This window comes from Nipponia nippon, unplaced genomic scaffold, assembly GCF_047370975.1.
Source record: "Nipponia nippon isolate SJK-2023a ecotype South Korea unplaced genomic scaffold, ASM4737097v1 scaffold_5, whole genome shotgun sequence".
NCBI classification, from domain to species: domain Eukaryota; kingdom Metazoa; phylum Chordata; class Aves; order Pelecaniformes; family Threskiornithidae; genus Nipponia; species Nipponia nippon.
The window spans coordinates 26,186,842-26,201,674 of NW_028262369.1; the positions used below are offsets into that span (position 1 = coordinate 26,186,842).

Sequence of the window (14,833 nt, forward strand, 5' to 3'; positions counted from 1 at the left end):
CTGTCAAAAGAAATGTGATTTCAGGGTTGTCATTTCTAGGGTATTCAGGGTGGTTTGTTTTTTTACTAGACAGTCAAGTAACTTTGTGTTTCTGTTCTGTTTTGATCACAGGGGATGTGGAAAAGGAAAGTGGTATAAATTTAATGACACCATTGTCGAAGAATTTGATTTAACTGATGAAACCTTGGAATATGAATGTTTTGGTGGAGAGTATAGACCTAAAGTCTATGATCAATGTAAGCAGAAGTACAGATCGATTTACAGTAGCTTTATATTTCATACTGGTTCTCAGTAGAGGTACTGAGAGAACTCAGTCCATTATATCTAGTTTGAGTGACTTGGTCTAATAATCCTTCTGAAGCCGTTTTTTTCCTAAGGCCTTCTGTTTACTGAAGGACATAACAGCTTGTATGTGGCCTAATATTAATTGAACTGTATTCACTGTTGTTCAGCACTTTGTAGACTTAGTAGCAGAGGAGATTCAAAAGTAAAATGGCACCTTGTTAAAATAGCTTAAAAAACAAAAAAACAAAAACAAAACAAACAAAAAAAACACAAAATGGGCCTTGTTTTAGGCTAGTGAAAATGACTGTGCATAGAACATGGTGTGGCATCATACAGTTAAACTTTAAGGAATTAATTCCAAATACATTTCCACCAGTATTCACTTGTTTCCTAATTCTGATAATATCTTTTTAAAATACACATGCTTTTTGCAAAAATATTTTAGAACTCAGGTTTTCGTTATTCGCTAACATAGACCCATGTTTTAATCTGACAGATAACTTTATACTGCCACAGTGTATTACTTGCACACCCAGTTTCACTTCCCTGGAGGAATGAAAAAGGTACTAAACCTTCAAAGGCTTTCATCAAACACCTTTTCTCCCATCAGCTAACCCTTACCCTGATGTGCGTCGGCGCTACTGGAATGCCTATATGCTGTTTTACCAGAGAGTGTCTGATCAGAACTCTCCAGTCTTACCAAAGAAAAGTCGAGTGAGTGTTGTGCGTCAAGAAGCTGAGGACCTCTCATTGTAAGTTCCTCTTGTGTCTCTAAAGGTTTCTCTTATGTTGATATCTAGACCCCATCTCCAGAACTAAGAAATGAATAATTCCTGTTCAGCAAAGGCGTATACTCACCCTTCTGTTGTTTTGGTTTTTTTAAGCTGCTTAATGGCTTTTATAATTTTATGTCTTTTATTGCTTTTATAATTTCCTCTTCCATACTGCTGTCACTATTGCAGTAAGAAGTTCAAGCTGACTGACAGCCTTAAGAAGTATTTAGACTGTCATCTAAATTTGCCTTAAGATTATACTGGCTGTACTGGTATTTTAAACTTGAACTGTAGATTTGTCATAGGATTTCATTATTCACCTTGAGCTTGTATATGTTTCAGATCTGCTCCATCTTCACCAGAAATTTCACCCCAGTCATCACCTCGACCCCACAGGCCCAACAGCGACCGCCTCTCCATCTTGACCAAGCTGGTTCGAAAAGGAGAAAAAAAGGGACTTTTTGTAGAGAAAATGCCTGTGCAGATATATCAGGTAGAGCACTCCAAAAGTGGCAACTAAATCCTACTTATAGGAAATTTAAGCACATAGTAAGAGGAACACAGTAACTTTGAAGGTAGCCTTGTGGTAATTCCCTTCTTGAAAGCGAAGCTAGAAGATAATTCTGGATTCTGGCATAAAGTTATTAACAAGCTGCTCGGTGGTATATTATTGGAAGTTTTGCTGTCCCTTCTTACAAAATTGACCCATTGTTCTTTGCTTTGAAGAAACTGCAGGCAAGTTAGTCAAATATGAGATAATGGCAGCAGTCAGCATGCAAGCAGGGAGAGATGAGAGCAGAGAAGATGCTTCATTTGAAGTATACTTGAGGAATAATGGGGAAGATGGCAAATTAGTGTCATCCTCTAGTTCTTGAGTTCAGAAGAATGTAAAAAGGGGAGAAGAGAAACCAAAAGCAGCTTCAATTCTGTTTGTGTCTGTTAGCTTATGTAGTATGAATGTGTTCTCAAAGGGGAAAACAAGGATGTTGAAGGCAATTTTGCAAGTCAGGGCTGAAAGTGGAGGTGTGATGGCATTGGCAGAGCAGTGGGAGGATGGTAGAACCTGGATATCAGTTAGCTGCCGTAAGAGGAAGGTGTCAGTCTGCAGGCCTGAAGCTCTGGTCCATACATAGGAAGATACAATCTTGCATATATTTGATCTTCTGAACACACCATCCTGCTGATCTGCACATGTGCAAGAGAGCCTACATCACATACACAGTCAGAATAAACTCTGCAGGCTATGTATGGCCCTCCACGTGGGCTGTATCAGGGCATTAATAGTCATTTTAGGCATTCTTGTATCTGGGGTTGTATTATTACAATAAACAGAACTTGGCTCAAATTTATTGAGAGTCTTTCAGCAAAATCTCATTTGGAAAAAGAGGGGCTTGGCATTTAAGTACGTTATTGTGGCTGTAGCTTGTAATTATACTGTGACTCAATGCTCTACATGTAAATTTGCTAAGCAAGTCTTTCAGGTTTGAAGGATGTTTGTTCTCTTGGCTTTTTTATTAAAAGCAAGCAAAAAATAGAACTTACCAGCAACTCTTCCTTTTTCTTTTCCCTTAATGGACAAATGATTAAGTCCCTCATCTGTTGTCTTGTGTTTTGTAATATCCTTGGGAGAAAATCACTTCTAAGTCTCCTATATGTATTTTCCCTTCCACTGAAGTGGTAATTCAGAGTGTGAACAGAATAGGTCTGAGAGTAGTTTTTAAACACCACATATGTTTGCATAAAAGATGCAATTTTAGTTAGAGAAATGTACTTTGACAACATTTTAAATTTTTTTTGCCTTCTTTTACTTTTACAGATGGTAAGAGATGAAAACTTGAAATTTATGAAGAACAGAGATGTGTACAGTAGTGACTACTTCAGTTTTGTTCTGTCATTAGCTTCACTGAATGCTGTAAGTACCTAGATTTTAATCTTAGAGTATTTGGAATGTGTTGGGTAGAAAGGGCCACAGAAGCTATTTGGGTCACAGCCAGGAAAACTGGAAGAGAAGGGTTGACATGATTTTTGCTTTTCCAGCTGAGCAATTCATTGTCTCCAAGAATTTTTCATGCTGAATAACATCTATCTCAAAGCTGACTCCAGCCTCCTGTTCTAGTAGTGGGAGAAACATCATTGTGCCATAGTAAAATTTATGAAATAACACGCACCTTTTTTTAATGATGCAAACTGAGCTCTAGAGGGACAGAAATTCCTCTCTATATGAAAGATCCAAAAGTTGGTGTTAGTCACCTCAAAGTTGATACACTTTCACTGGAAATACAGTTTACTAATTAAGTTTTTCTAAATGGAGTAATAAACAAACTAGCACTTATTAAATGTATTAAATCCACAGATCTAGTGGGCCTTACAGCAAGTTTGTTCTTGTTTTAGCATATTTGTTAACTAGCATAGTCAGCACTGGAGACTGTTTTTAGCACAGAAAAATGCTTTGTTTTGTTTTTCCAAATGAAGTAAATTACTTGAATAGAACATGTTGATGTGTTTAAGAGACAGCATATGTGCTGCAGGCATACTTCTGCTCTGAAGTAAATTTGTCATTTCTTTTAGACTAAGGTAAAGCATCCTGATTATCCATGCATGGCAAAGGTGAGCTTACAGCTGGCAGTCCAATTCCTCTTCCAAACCTATCTCCGAACCAAGAAGAAACTCAGGTAAGGCCTTGTTCTGGGTACTGTAACAACATACTCTTGTTGTTATACCTACGTTCTTGCTTGTCATACCTACAGCACCTTGAAATAAATACTGCATAGACATTCACAGGAGTAGCAATACATTTCTGCTTTGCATTGGAATCCCATCACAAAGAAATCTGAGAGGAAGAAGGGTCATATATAACCTGACAGTTTGCTGCCTCTCCCAGCTGTCCATTATTTCGGTGGTAGTGGACTGGGCATGGAAAAGCTTTAATGAATTTTAAAGACAGCAAGTTGTTCCAAAATACTTCTCTAAGTGTTTTTGTCTTAAGCCATCTAATGTATGCTCAATTAAAGTAAAAATTCTTTCTGTTTGGCAAACAAGAAACATGGCTTAGATTTTGGAGGTGTTTTTTCTCTGTCATTACTGATAGTTGTCCCTGTTTTGTTAAAGGGCTGATACAGAAGAATGGATTGCCACTGTAGATGCACTGCTCTCCAAAAGCATTGATGCTTGTCAGTGGTTAGTTGACTATTTCGTTGGGCCGGAGGGTCGGGAGCTTGTAAAGTAAGTACTGGTAATTCTGTCTTAGGTGTTTTGTGTCTCATGTATGGATAAAGCTTCCTAATAACATGATCTGGCCTATACTGATGTATTTCCAGAGTTTACTGTGCACATTCTTTAAACAGACATTCTGGATGATCACTTAGGTTTTTATTTCTAGTATTTTCTCTGATTGTGCAGCTTTCTGAGTAATTCTGAAAATCCAATAAAATAGTGCAGCATACGTGGAGGAGGATGCAGATGTTTAATTCAGTGCAGTGCCTTGGAATGTGTTTTAAGTTTATGTCTAGTCACTCCTGCAAGTAGTGGGAAAGGAGAACGTGGTGTAAGTGTTTGGGGTAAAGTAAGTTAAATACTTACCTGACAAAGATCACAGATAAACGGGAAAGAATTTTTCTCACCAAGCTCAAGATCAGCTAATAGGTGTTTTGAATGCACCTAAGACAAATTCTTGGAGAACTGACACACTTAGAGAGGTGTGTCAATCTAAAGGAAATTTTATCTTTGAAGTTGTATTGAAAGACAGGATCCTATGATAGCTTTTAGTTTCAGCTTTTTTTTTACTTGAATGAATAAATAAAAGTAATATTACAGGCCTTACTAGTGACAAGCAGGAGTGCAGGAAAATGTTAAAGCTTATTCACAGAAGTACAATACAAGAATTATCTGTACTGTTTTCCTTCTTCAAATAATAAACACCACACTTAATCATAGTAACTGTGTGTACACATTCATTCCAGTTCTCTTTGCAGCTTTGTCTTTTATCTTCCAGGACTTTCCTCCTGGAATGCAGCGTAAGAGAGGTGCGAGTTGCTGTAGCCACTATTCTTGAAAAAACCCTGGACAGTGCCTTGCTTTATCAGGAGAAGGTTGGTGTCACCTCATCACCAATGATCCTGTTGGTTGTCTCTACCTAATGGCTCTTGCTGTATTTGCAGACAGTGCTGTGTGATTTGTAAATGACAAGGTGAAAGGCTCTCATCTTGATCATGCTTGTAGTGCTTCATTTCTTGAACAGGTTGATGCTTGTCTGTTCCTACCCTAGGAGGTAACATGCTGCTGTAATTCTCAGAATTTAAGTTCAAAATGTTACTTTTAAACAATTCTGCCTGATTTCAGCTTGTCTTAAAAACTGGTATCACCTATTATTTTAATAGTTTGGAAACAGTGTTTTCTTAAGATTTATTCTCTTTTTGATTCTAGAAATCAGCTTAATTTTTAAGTGATTCTCCTTCCTCACTCAGTCAGAAGCCTATAGCTGTAGTAACTGAGTTATCTAGTTCCAGAGAGAGACCATAAGTATGGTTATTGTTCAAAGGTTTCATTTTCTATTAGAAAAACTTGGCAAGTAAGTTTGGGAAGTGCAGCTTTGTTACATTTTAGTTATCTCAATATTCTAGGAAAACCCAGCAGGAAATTTGTGAAATGGGGTCATTTGTAGAATGTTTGAGATTTACCTGTTTCTCTTGGGATACCTGAACCAAATCATTTATATTAAGAGAACTCAGACAGAAGTGTTATCTGTGTTCTGGCATGTTCCTGTAAGTCGTCAGTGGAGACCTGGACACTTTTAAATGTCCAAGTCCTGTTTAATCTCAAATAATTTATTTATTTTTTTTTACATCAAACTTTAATATTTGATGCGATAGGATGTTTATTCTATGGAGTTTCTGGGATCTATCCTTTTTCATCCAGTGTCATGGGTGGAAGGCACTACTGTTGCACAGGCTTCTGTTAAGAAAGTTTGTTGTGTTTAGAGCTTTAGGACCTCATAACAATCTTTCCTTACAAGCTGAATACAGTAGTAGGGAGATGAACATTTACAATACAGTTTGATAGTTTTTGATTACTTCCTCTTGGCTGTTAGGTGCTATCTGTTAACTGAGATGTAATAAATTATATACCAATGTGTATACCCTTAGTGTGCTTTGATGCAAACTAAACACTAACATTACATTGCTTTTTGCATAATTGAGTGTGATAGTGTGCTAGTGTGAGACCTTGAGTGACAGTTTACTTTTAATCTGGTTTGTTTTGCATTACTGTAATGACTGGAATGTTTGAACAGCAGTTCACTTGGAGTAATTTGAATTGCTTTAAAAAATGTTGCAAACTTACATAACGGCTGAGTTCCACTCTTTGAGCAAGTTACCTACATCCCAATGCTTTCATTACTGTCCTGTTTAATATATGCAGCATTCATTAAGAAGAGTTAAAAATGGGAAGGCTGCAATCCTACGTTACTATTCATATTCATCACAGCAAGTGTTTGTGACCACACATATGATTTTGTTAACCATACCTTAGCTCTGATATGTGAAGCACTTTTGTTTTTTAAGCAGTTGACAACTCTTTAAATTCAAATTAATTTTTTTTTTCCCCAGTTAAAAAGTCTACATCAATTATTGGAGGTGCTACTTGCTCTACTGGATAAAGATGTACCTGAAAACTGTAAAAACTGTGCTCAGTATTTTTTGCTATTCAATAACTTTGTACAGAAGGTAAGAAACCTTTATGCTAGTTTAATTTTAAAGGACAATAGTAAAGCAGCTAGTCATCCATATTCATAGCATGTTTAAGCAGCATGATGAAACTCTTCCAGAACTTTTATTAGAGTATTCCTTTTTCTTTCTTTTTTCAAAAAATAAATGGCTTTGAACACTGGATTAGGATAAAATTACACAAAAATATGCCAGCAAAGTATACGAATTGAAGATGTCATTTCCAGAGTCTGAACTTTGGGTTTCTGTCTTGGGGGAGTTGTTCTTGGCTGTTCTTTTTGGGGCAAAAAAAAAATCCAATGTTCAGGATTTTTGTCCTATAGAAAGCAGAATAACTGACTGGACTGTTCACCCCAATATGGTTTCTCTCTATTCTACTATTCTTTTTTCTTTTTCTTTTTTTTTTGTTTGTTTGGTTGGTTGTTTTTTTTAATATGACACTTATTTTGCTTATGCTGATTCTGGTCTGGTTTATATAATGTGCTCTATATAACGAGACAGCTTTTTAGAGGTGTACGTTATTAATCTGTGTGACTTTCTCTTTTGGAGTAGAAAATGCAGTGTTTAGCCTATGCATTTTATTTTTGTTCCCTAGAGCATTAATTCTTTACCTGCACAGGAATGTAACTTTTTATTATTGTCTAAACAGCAGGGTATAAGGGCTAGTGGTCTTCTTCTCAGACACTCTGCTTTGAGGCACATGATCAACTTTCTCCTTGGCCCCAACCGGCAGAGTAATCAGGTAAAGCTTACATAACCTGTGTTTTTGTGCTGTAGTTTGTCCATCCCTGTGTTTTTTATGATGCTTAAATTATGGATAAATACTTTTCATGTGATAGGATAGACTAACTGTTGGATTATTCTGTAAACTTCATGCAAGTCTTACTGTACCTATTTGTAGTTAACATGGAAATAGCTGTTTTGGCAGAAGTGGTTTGATAACAACATTTTCACCAACATTCAACGTATTAGAATGTGGTGATGGACTGTTAAGGACATTGCTTGGTTTTGACTTAGGAGAAGTTGACTAAATCAACCAATCAAAAGTTAATTAAATCTCTCCTTTGGTTCAAGCAGAATCGCAGGTGGAGTTCAGCACAAGCACGTGAGTTTGGATATCTTCACAATACCGTAGCACTACTTGTTTTGCACTCTGACATCTCCTCACAAAGAAATGTTGGTAAGAATTGAGTTTTTGCCTTTTGGTGACTTTGTATTTCAGTTACTTTTAGTGGGAGTAACTTAATATCAATGAGGAAAAATGCAATCACTTTGAATTTAAGGCAGTAATGGTTATCATAGTTTTTATTATTTTTTTTATTTTATTACTTTTTATTTTGCTGTAAATGTACGGAGAGTTTGTGGCAAACACATAGTATTCCAGGCACGTGGGATGGGGGGAATCTTGATACTAACGTTATTGTGCCTTCCCCCCTCCCCCATACGCCTAAAAGGTCTTTCCTCATGTGAGTGAATCAAGCTGTGTCATTATTGCCTGGGTCAGACTTGCAGCCTAACAGGCTGTATTTTGCTTAGATTTGTTATGCCTTTTGGTAATCTGAAGGGGAGTATTTAGACTAAGCTACTGAATAACAAGCACTGAAATACTTTCCTAGATATTTCTGAAAAGAGACAGAGATATCGAAATAAAGATAATCACGAAGTAAGTTGAGATCCTTAGTTTCCTGAAGGAGGAATTTAAAGTTATCTTTTTCAAAGAATAACTTTATTTCTGTGTAGGGCTAAAAGTTTCTGGTGTTGGAGGTGGTGAAAAATCATGAAGTAAAAGAAGGATGATAAACATTCTGAATGTGATGAATATGCAACAGTGATTGGAAGTGAAACTAAAGCTCAAAATACTGATAGTAAATATGAACATTTTGCTTTGGCCTTCTTGCAGTTCGTTTGCTTGGGTTGTCACTAAAGTAAATGGCACTTCAGTGTGCAAGAGATTGTTACTTGGAGTAGTACCATACAACCGATAAGCTAGTTGAGCTGAATGTCATTAGAGGTTATATGGTGCCAAATGAGCAGCAGTGTCTTCAAGGTGTGTAGAACAATCTCATTTATTAGTGGATTGTTTTTGTATTTGCTATTATAGCTCCTGGTCTCTTTAAGCAGCGTCCACCTCTAAGCATCACCGCTTCAGGTCCGCTTTTGACGCTCCATGAAGAAGTGGAAGCCTTGTTATTCCTGTCTGAGGGAAAACTTTACTTAATGGAGGTATCTGTTCTAAATTCTGCCCTACTTGAACCTAAAAGCTGATCTGATGTTACTTCTTTGAACTATCCTTATATGAAAAACACTGAATATTGAAAAGCAGACAGCTGGGGAGTATATGGCTATTATTTTGAGCCTAAACAAGGCGGCACCTTTGGTTTCTTCTTGACACCTTCTTATTTTCCAGTATATCCCTAAACTCGGGAGTCTGGTTAGAGAGTTTATGAAGTTAGCAAAGACAGCTGAACACATTTTGCAAGTACCCATGCAGTCGGTTACCGTATGTCAGCCTCAGGTGCTAGTTTGGATTGCTCTGACTTAATGGATCGTGCTTGACCAGACTCTTAGAGGTGGGCAGCAGGAGCTGAATGGAGTGCTATGAGGGCAGGGGTTCAGCTCACTGGGAGGAAAAAAAAAAAAAAAAAAACCACATCCTTCCTGGAAAAGAGTAACATTCTGTTATAAATTTGATCCGTCTCTTAGAAATAGTTGTGTGGCTGTGTCTGAAACTGTTCGTACCATTCCATTAGGTGATGTATGCATTACGAGAGCTAACTGGATCTCTGTCGGTTCTCATTGAAATGGTGGTCTACTGCTGCTTTTGTAATGAGCACTTTTCCTTTACTGTGCTACACTTCATCAAGGTATGGAGATAATCAAGATAAGCTTTTTGCATAAGTGTTTCTTCTAGGCTTTGGTCATACTGTGTCTTATGGGTTATAATGGCACTGGGATCTGCAGAACAATCAGTACAGTTTGTTGGATTGAGGGGGGGGAGGGTGTCAGGTTTTCCTTTTAAACTTCTACATTTTTAAAAATCTGTAAAGCTGTCTTGTAATTCTTTGCTTCATCAACGTATTTTACTATCTAAGTAACTTTGTTTCTTACGTGCAGACTCAGCTGGAAACTGCTCCACCTCATGAACTGAAAAACATATTCCAGTTACTCCATGAGATACTGGTAGGTGAAGGGTAAAGACTTGTACAAGATAAATTTTTGTATCGATGCATAATGAAAAAAAAAAAAAAGTCAGGACTGCATTAGTAATTTTAACATCTATGTATCTTTTAATCCTTCAGTTTGGAGTTTTTATTACTTTTTAAATTGCTGTCTTGATAATCCAGTGATATATGAAACTTCACAAGTCTTATTTGTTTTTCATGTTGACGTAGTTAAAAACATTTCGTAGAATAGATACAGGTATCACACACGTTTCGTAGAATAGGTACAGGTATCACACAAGTATCTATTAATCTTTTTCTTTCCTAACAGGTTATTGAAGACCCATTACAAGTAGAGCGCATCAAATTTGCCTTTGAAACTGAAAATGGATTAATAGGCAAGTAAGCCAGTGGGTGAATGCTCCTGTCTCGTACTGACCCTTATGTTGATGATGGTTCATATCATCTCCTAGTTTCTGATCCCTCTAAACTGTTTTACTACTTCAGGGAAAACAACTTGACACTATTTGATTTAGCCAGCACCACCCCACAGAATGATCTAAGAAAATCCAAAATAAGCATTAGAATATTATAGTAACAGCAAACAGGAAAGGAATTTAACTGGGAAAAATTTAATTCTCTCCAACAACAGCAGTCAGTGAACCCAGAGAAGAGTGATAGTTATGTACTTAAAAAGTGACATTAAGGAACCTTAACCAAGAGGGTGGCAAGAGAGAGAGAGCTTTTTGAAATAGGAAGCAGATCAAGGTGTATACATAATGCTGGGGAAAAAAAAGTACCTTCAGCATGGAAGGATGCTAATACTACTAACTGCAGGATAGCCTCATAATCTGACAGGTGCCTCCCATTTGTTGCTGCTCATACAAAGTGTTGTCTCTCCATTTAGTACAGAAACTTTACTGAAGTGTAGTTACTAAAGCATTCGAAAGCAGCAGAAAAGTCCCAGAAGCAATGAGAGCTTACGTCATGTGAATTAGGAGAAGAGGCTTTGTGTGCAAGAGAAATGTGGGGGTAGCCACAATGTGCTCAAAGAGCACCTCTGATGAGTTAGTGCAGCTTGAGCATCTCTTTCACAGCTGTTTGGATGAGGAGCTGCTTCAGATTGTGGCTTTCACCTTAAGTTATTTTGGATTCTGTTTTAGTGAAAGGAATATTTAGCTTTGTTCTTTATTTCTTGCTTATACTCCAGCGCTCTTCTGTTCAGTAGTTTCCATGTATGACTGATAGAAGAGAAGATGCAGTAGTGTAAGAGAATAGCTGAGTGGTTATTTCTGGGTAAACTGGTCCCACTTGGATCAATTCTATTCTGTAACTTGGGCAATACATGACCTTTTTTCCTCTACAGAGAAGAGATACAATTATTCAATTGGATTTTCATGTTGAAGGCTTTTTGTGTAATGTTACTAAATCATACATATTTTACAAGAATTGCTGTGAGTTTCGGGAGTCAAAGTTGTAGTTTTACCTTGGAGTTTCCTTGCAACAGCACTGAAGAGCATCCAGTCTCACTGCATGTGGACCATGACCTATCAGTCACATTGGCTAGTTTTACTCCAAGGAAGGAAATCAGCAAAAAATAGTTTTCTGTGGTCCTCAAGAGGGTGTTTGTGCATAATTTGCAGTACACCAGTGCTGTAATTTTAATCATCTGCTGTGCTTTCACGGTAGAGAAACTGGCAATTTGCAGTTCCCTAGCAATTGTTTGCCTACTTTAGAGGTTTTACTACAGTGTTCTTTGACTCCTATGGACAGAGCAACTTTTGAATCATAGAATCATAGAATCAGAGTAACAGATCTGATTGTGGCAGCTCCATGGAAATCTTTGTGCTTCTCCTCAGTCAAAGAATTTTGTTAAAAGATGTGGGAATTCGTGGTATAGCAAACTTCCTGGTACGAATAGCCTGGGGTTTTGCCCAGGTCTCCCATAGAAGAGATTCATGGCTGTTGAATTTTTCTATGCTTGTTTGTGTGAAGAAGCTTTAAGCCTTCTTCTGGCTTTGCAAGTTTTGATCCAGGTGGAAGCTGGTGATCTGGCCCATTTATGGGAGTTTCAAACATTTTTTTTTTCCTTCAGATAGATGTAACCATAGTGATTATCTAACATAGACTGGATTATAGGGGAAGAATAACTGCATTAGGAGAGGACTGTTTAAAATTCAGGTACCGCATTTGAAAGAATTACTGCATTTTCACTTTGATCTATTTTTAATCCAGTAGAGTTGTGGAAGTACTCAACACTGCCAGCAATTCAGTAGTGTGTTTAACACAAATACTTATGCTAACATCTGTAGAAATAACTTCCACCACCTAAGTTAAAATTTTAGTTTCATCTTTGTTATTTTTTCAGACTGGCTGGTACACAGAAATCTGAATTGTGTGTTTTTTAATCCCTGTGTTTCTCCCCACAGCCTTGATGCACCACAGCAACCACGTGGACAGCAGCCGTTGTTACCAGTGTGTCAAGTTTCTTGTTACTTTGGCTCAGAAGTGAGTAATACGGGTTTCAGAATTTAACCTCATCCCTACCTTAGGCCCCTCTGTGACTGTTAAGGCTGCTGCTCTTTCTACTTTCGATCAGCTTTATCTTTTGTTACTGTGATAGAAGTGGTGCTCAAAGGTCTTGATAGTGCATGTATGTGTCAGTATGAAGTGAAACCTTTACTGATTAGTACCTGAGGTGGATTTCTCATATAACAACCAATAATCACTGTTTATAAAGGCAAAGGTCAACTATGTTCTGTAAAGCAGGAGCCTAGGATTAAGACCAAGATAAACATAAGGAAACTGTCCCAGATTTTTGAAATACTATGATTCCTAAATTCTCTTTGCTTGGAACTTGGCATATGTCCCGATAAAGCGTAGTTCTGAAATATGTGAATCTCTGTAGCAGACTACTTTGTGTAAACTTTACTAGGCATTATTGCTCTTGCTAATTCAGTTAATAACAGGGCTGTACAGTTTAGGTCAGAGTTTGCGATGATAACAGTGCGTACAGAGGGCAGCAGCACAAAGAAAGAGAAGTCCTTGGATTTTTTTTTTTAAGTTTGCCAGAATGCCTTGTTCGTGACTAACGAATGTCATTTCAATTTCCAAGGTGCCCTACTGCAAAAGATTATTTCAAGGAGAATTCCCATCACTGGAGTTGGGCTGTGCAGTGGCTACAGAAAAAGGTAGTTTGGCTGTAACTTTACAGAAAGACTGCCACTTTGTTTACAATGAGAATTATGACATCTCCATCCTCTATATGGCTCTTTATGACTCTTAAGACAAAATACAAGCTACTTCATTTTTTTTACAAGGACAGTTTGGATGCAGCTAAATCTGATGCATGCAGGAACTTCTGTAGGCCCCCACATGTTTCAGGCATAGATGTGTGTATAGTGAATAAAACCAAGTGTGAATGGTCAGAATGATTATCATTCCTTGCCATGTGGGAAGCTTTCAGTGCCACTGTATTCATGTTAGAAGGTTTCACTTTTCTAAAAAAGCAATTTTTCTGTTGCCTGCAGGTTAATGCAAGGGAATGCGTAAATGAGTGGATTCCTTGCAGAATCACTGCAGCTTTGCACAAAATATAGCTGTTGACAGATACAGCTTTTTCCTCCCACGCATATATTTTTTGTTCTTCTTTCTAAACTTAACGTAGGTTGGCCAACACATCTTTAATAAATACCCAAGGACACTTTGGAAACTTAAAGCTCAGCAGAATTAGCCCAGGTTTGCCTACGGTCAAGCAGGGCAATGCTTGGTCTCCCCGCACTGCATGTACAACACGATAGTATCCCAGCTCCAGGCTGCCTTTCTGTCCTGACAGTTGGTGCCAGGCAGATGTCAGATGCATAAACTAGTACTGTACTCAATACTGGAAGCAGAATTAGTGAGATGCTTGCAGTGCAGCTGGCACAACTTGTTGCCACTCTTCTCTTGAAACACAGCGAACTGACAGGTCTGGATAGTCCTGCTGTACCCATTTTTACTTTGTACTGGCTCATGTAAACCCTAAATCCACCACTGTTCAGCTGGCATCCAGTAACTTGCACCCATGTACAGTTACCAAATAAAGGGAGCTGGTTGCTAGTTTTCAGCTGAGGGGGCAATAGCCTCTCTGACTCTTCTGGCTGCATTAAAAGTGCATGCTTGTCTATGCCCCAGATCTCCAGCTCATTGCCAAACGATTCAGGAAGCTTCTTCCAGACTTGTTAGTTTACCTACCATCACAGGTGGATGAGGCTTTACATGTGTAAAACTCATATGGCAATTTTATGGCTCTCTTGGCTTTTTATGCAGATGTCTGAACATTATTGGGCTCCACAGAGTAATGTATCCAATGAAACATCAACCGCAAAAACCTTCCAGCGCACTATTTCAGCACAGGTATGTGTCACAGTCTTGGGAGACGATGTTAAACTTGTATTATTTTCTTTTTTGCTGTTCAGTTAGCGTCTTTGGTTTTGGCAACTTTAGCATATTCCAGTGCACTTAAAATCATTCTTCTTTTAGAAGCCCAGATGCTGTGGTTGTTCCTGAAAAAAACAATCCTTAAATGATATTTGTCAGTACCTCACAATTACCTGTGGTGACTGAACTGTCTCACTACAGCAGCTATATTGTTTCACAATCAACTTTTATAATAATGATGATGATTATAATGGTAATAAGGAGATGAAGATATCGCCATGGCCTCTGACACTCTCTTGGACTGTTTCCAACTCAGGACACGCTGGCCTATGCCACAGCCTTGCTGAATGAGAAAGATCAGTCTGGAAGCAGTAATGGATCAGAAAGTAGTCCAGCCAACGAGAACGGAGAGAGACATCTGCAGCAGGTAACAATAAAATAAGGGCATGTCTATTTTCTGTTGCGTTGCTCCGTT

General features: G+C 37.9%; 1 protein-coding gene across 8 annotated transcripts in view; it reads left to right on the forward strand.

The window, feature by feature from the left end:
• USP24 (ubiquitin specific peptidase 24) overlaps positions 1–14,833 on the forward strand; it is a 67,673-nt gene that overhangs the window by 48,331 nt on the left and 4,509 nt on the right. For 4 of the 8 annotated variants that reach the window (XM_087730772.1, XM_087730777.1, XM_087730775.1 and 1 more), the window contains 18 exons: positions 112–236; positions 896–1,037; positions 1,401–1,551; positions 2,875–2,970; positions 3,627–3,730; positions 4,167–4,280; positions 5,050–5,146; positions 6,662–6,778; positions 7,428–7,520; positions 7,853–7,958; positions 8,880–9,001; positions 9,529–9,642; positions 9,893–9,958; positions 10,271–10,337; positions 12,369–12,447; positions 13,055–13,130; positions 14,248–14,334; positions 14,675–14,785. In XM_087730772.1, coding sequence (XP_087586898.1) covers positions 112–236; positions 896–1,037; positions 1,401–1,551; positions 2,875–2,970; positions 3,627–3,730; positions 4,167–4,280; positions 5,050–5,146; positions 6,662–6,778; positions 7,428–7,520; positions 7,853–7,958; positions 8,880–9,001; positions 9,529–9,642; positions 9,893–9,958; positions 10,271–10,337; positions 12,369–12,447; positions 13,055–13,130; positions 14,248–14,334; positions 14,675–14,785 — 1,867 coding nt within the window. Of the gene's footprint in view, positions 1–111; positions 237–895; positions 1,038–1,400; positions 1,552–2,874; positions 2,971–3,626; positions 3,731–4,166; positions 4,281–5,049; positions 5,147–6,661; positions 6,779–7,427; positions 7,521–7,852; positions 7,959–8,879; positions 9,002–9,528; positions 9,643–9,892; positions 9,959–10,270; positions 10,342–12,368; positions 12,448–13,054; positions 13,131–14,247; positions 14,335–14,674; positions 14,786–14,833 lie in introns of those variants that run through there. The other 4 variants (XR_015698661.1, XM_087730774.1, XR_015698662.1 and 1 more) reach the window with 4 other exon arrangements.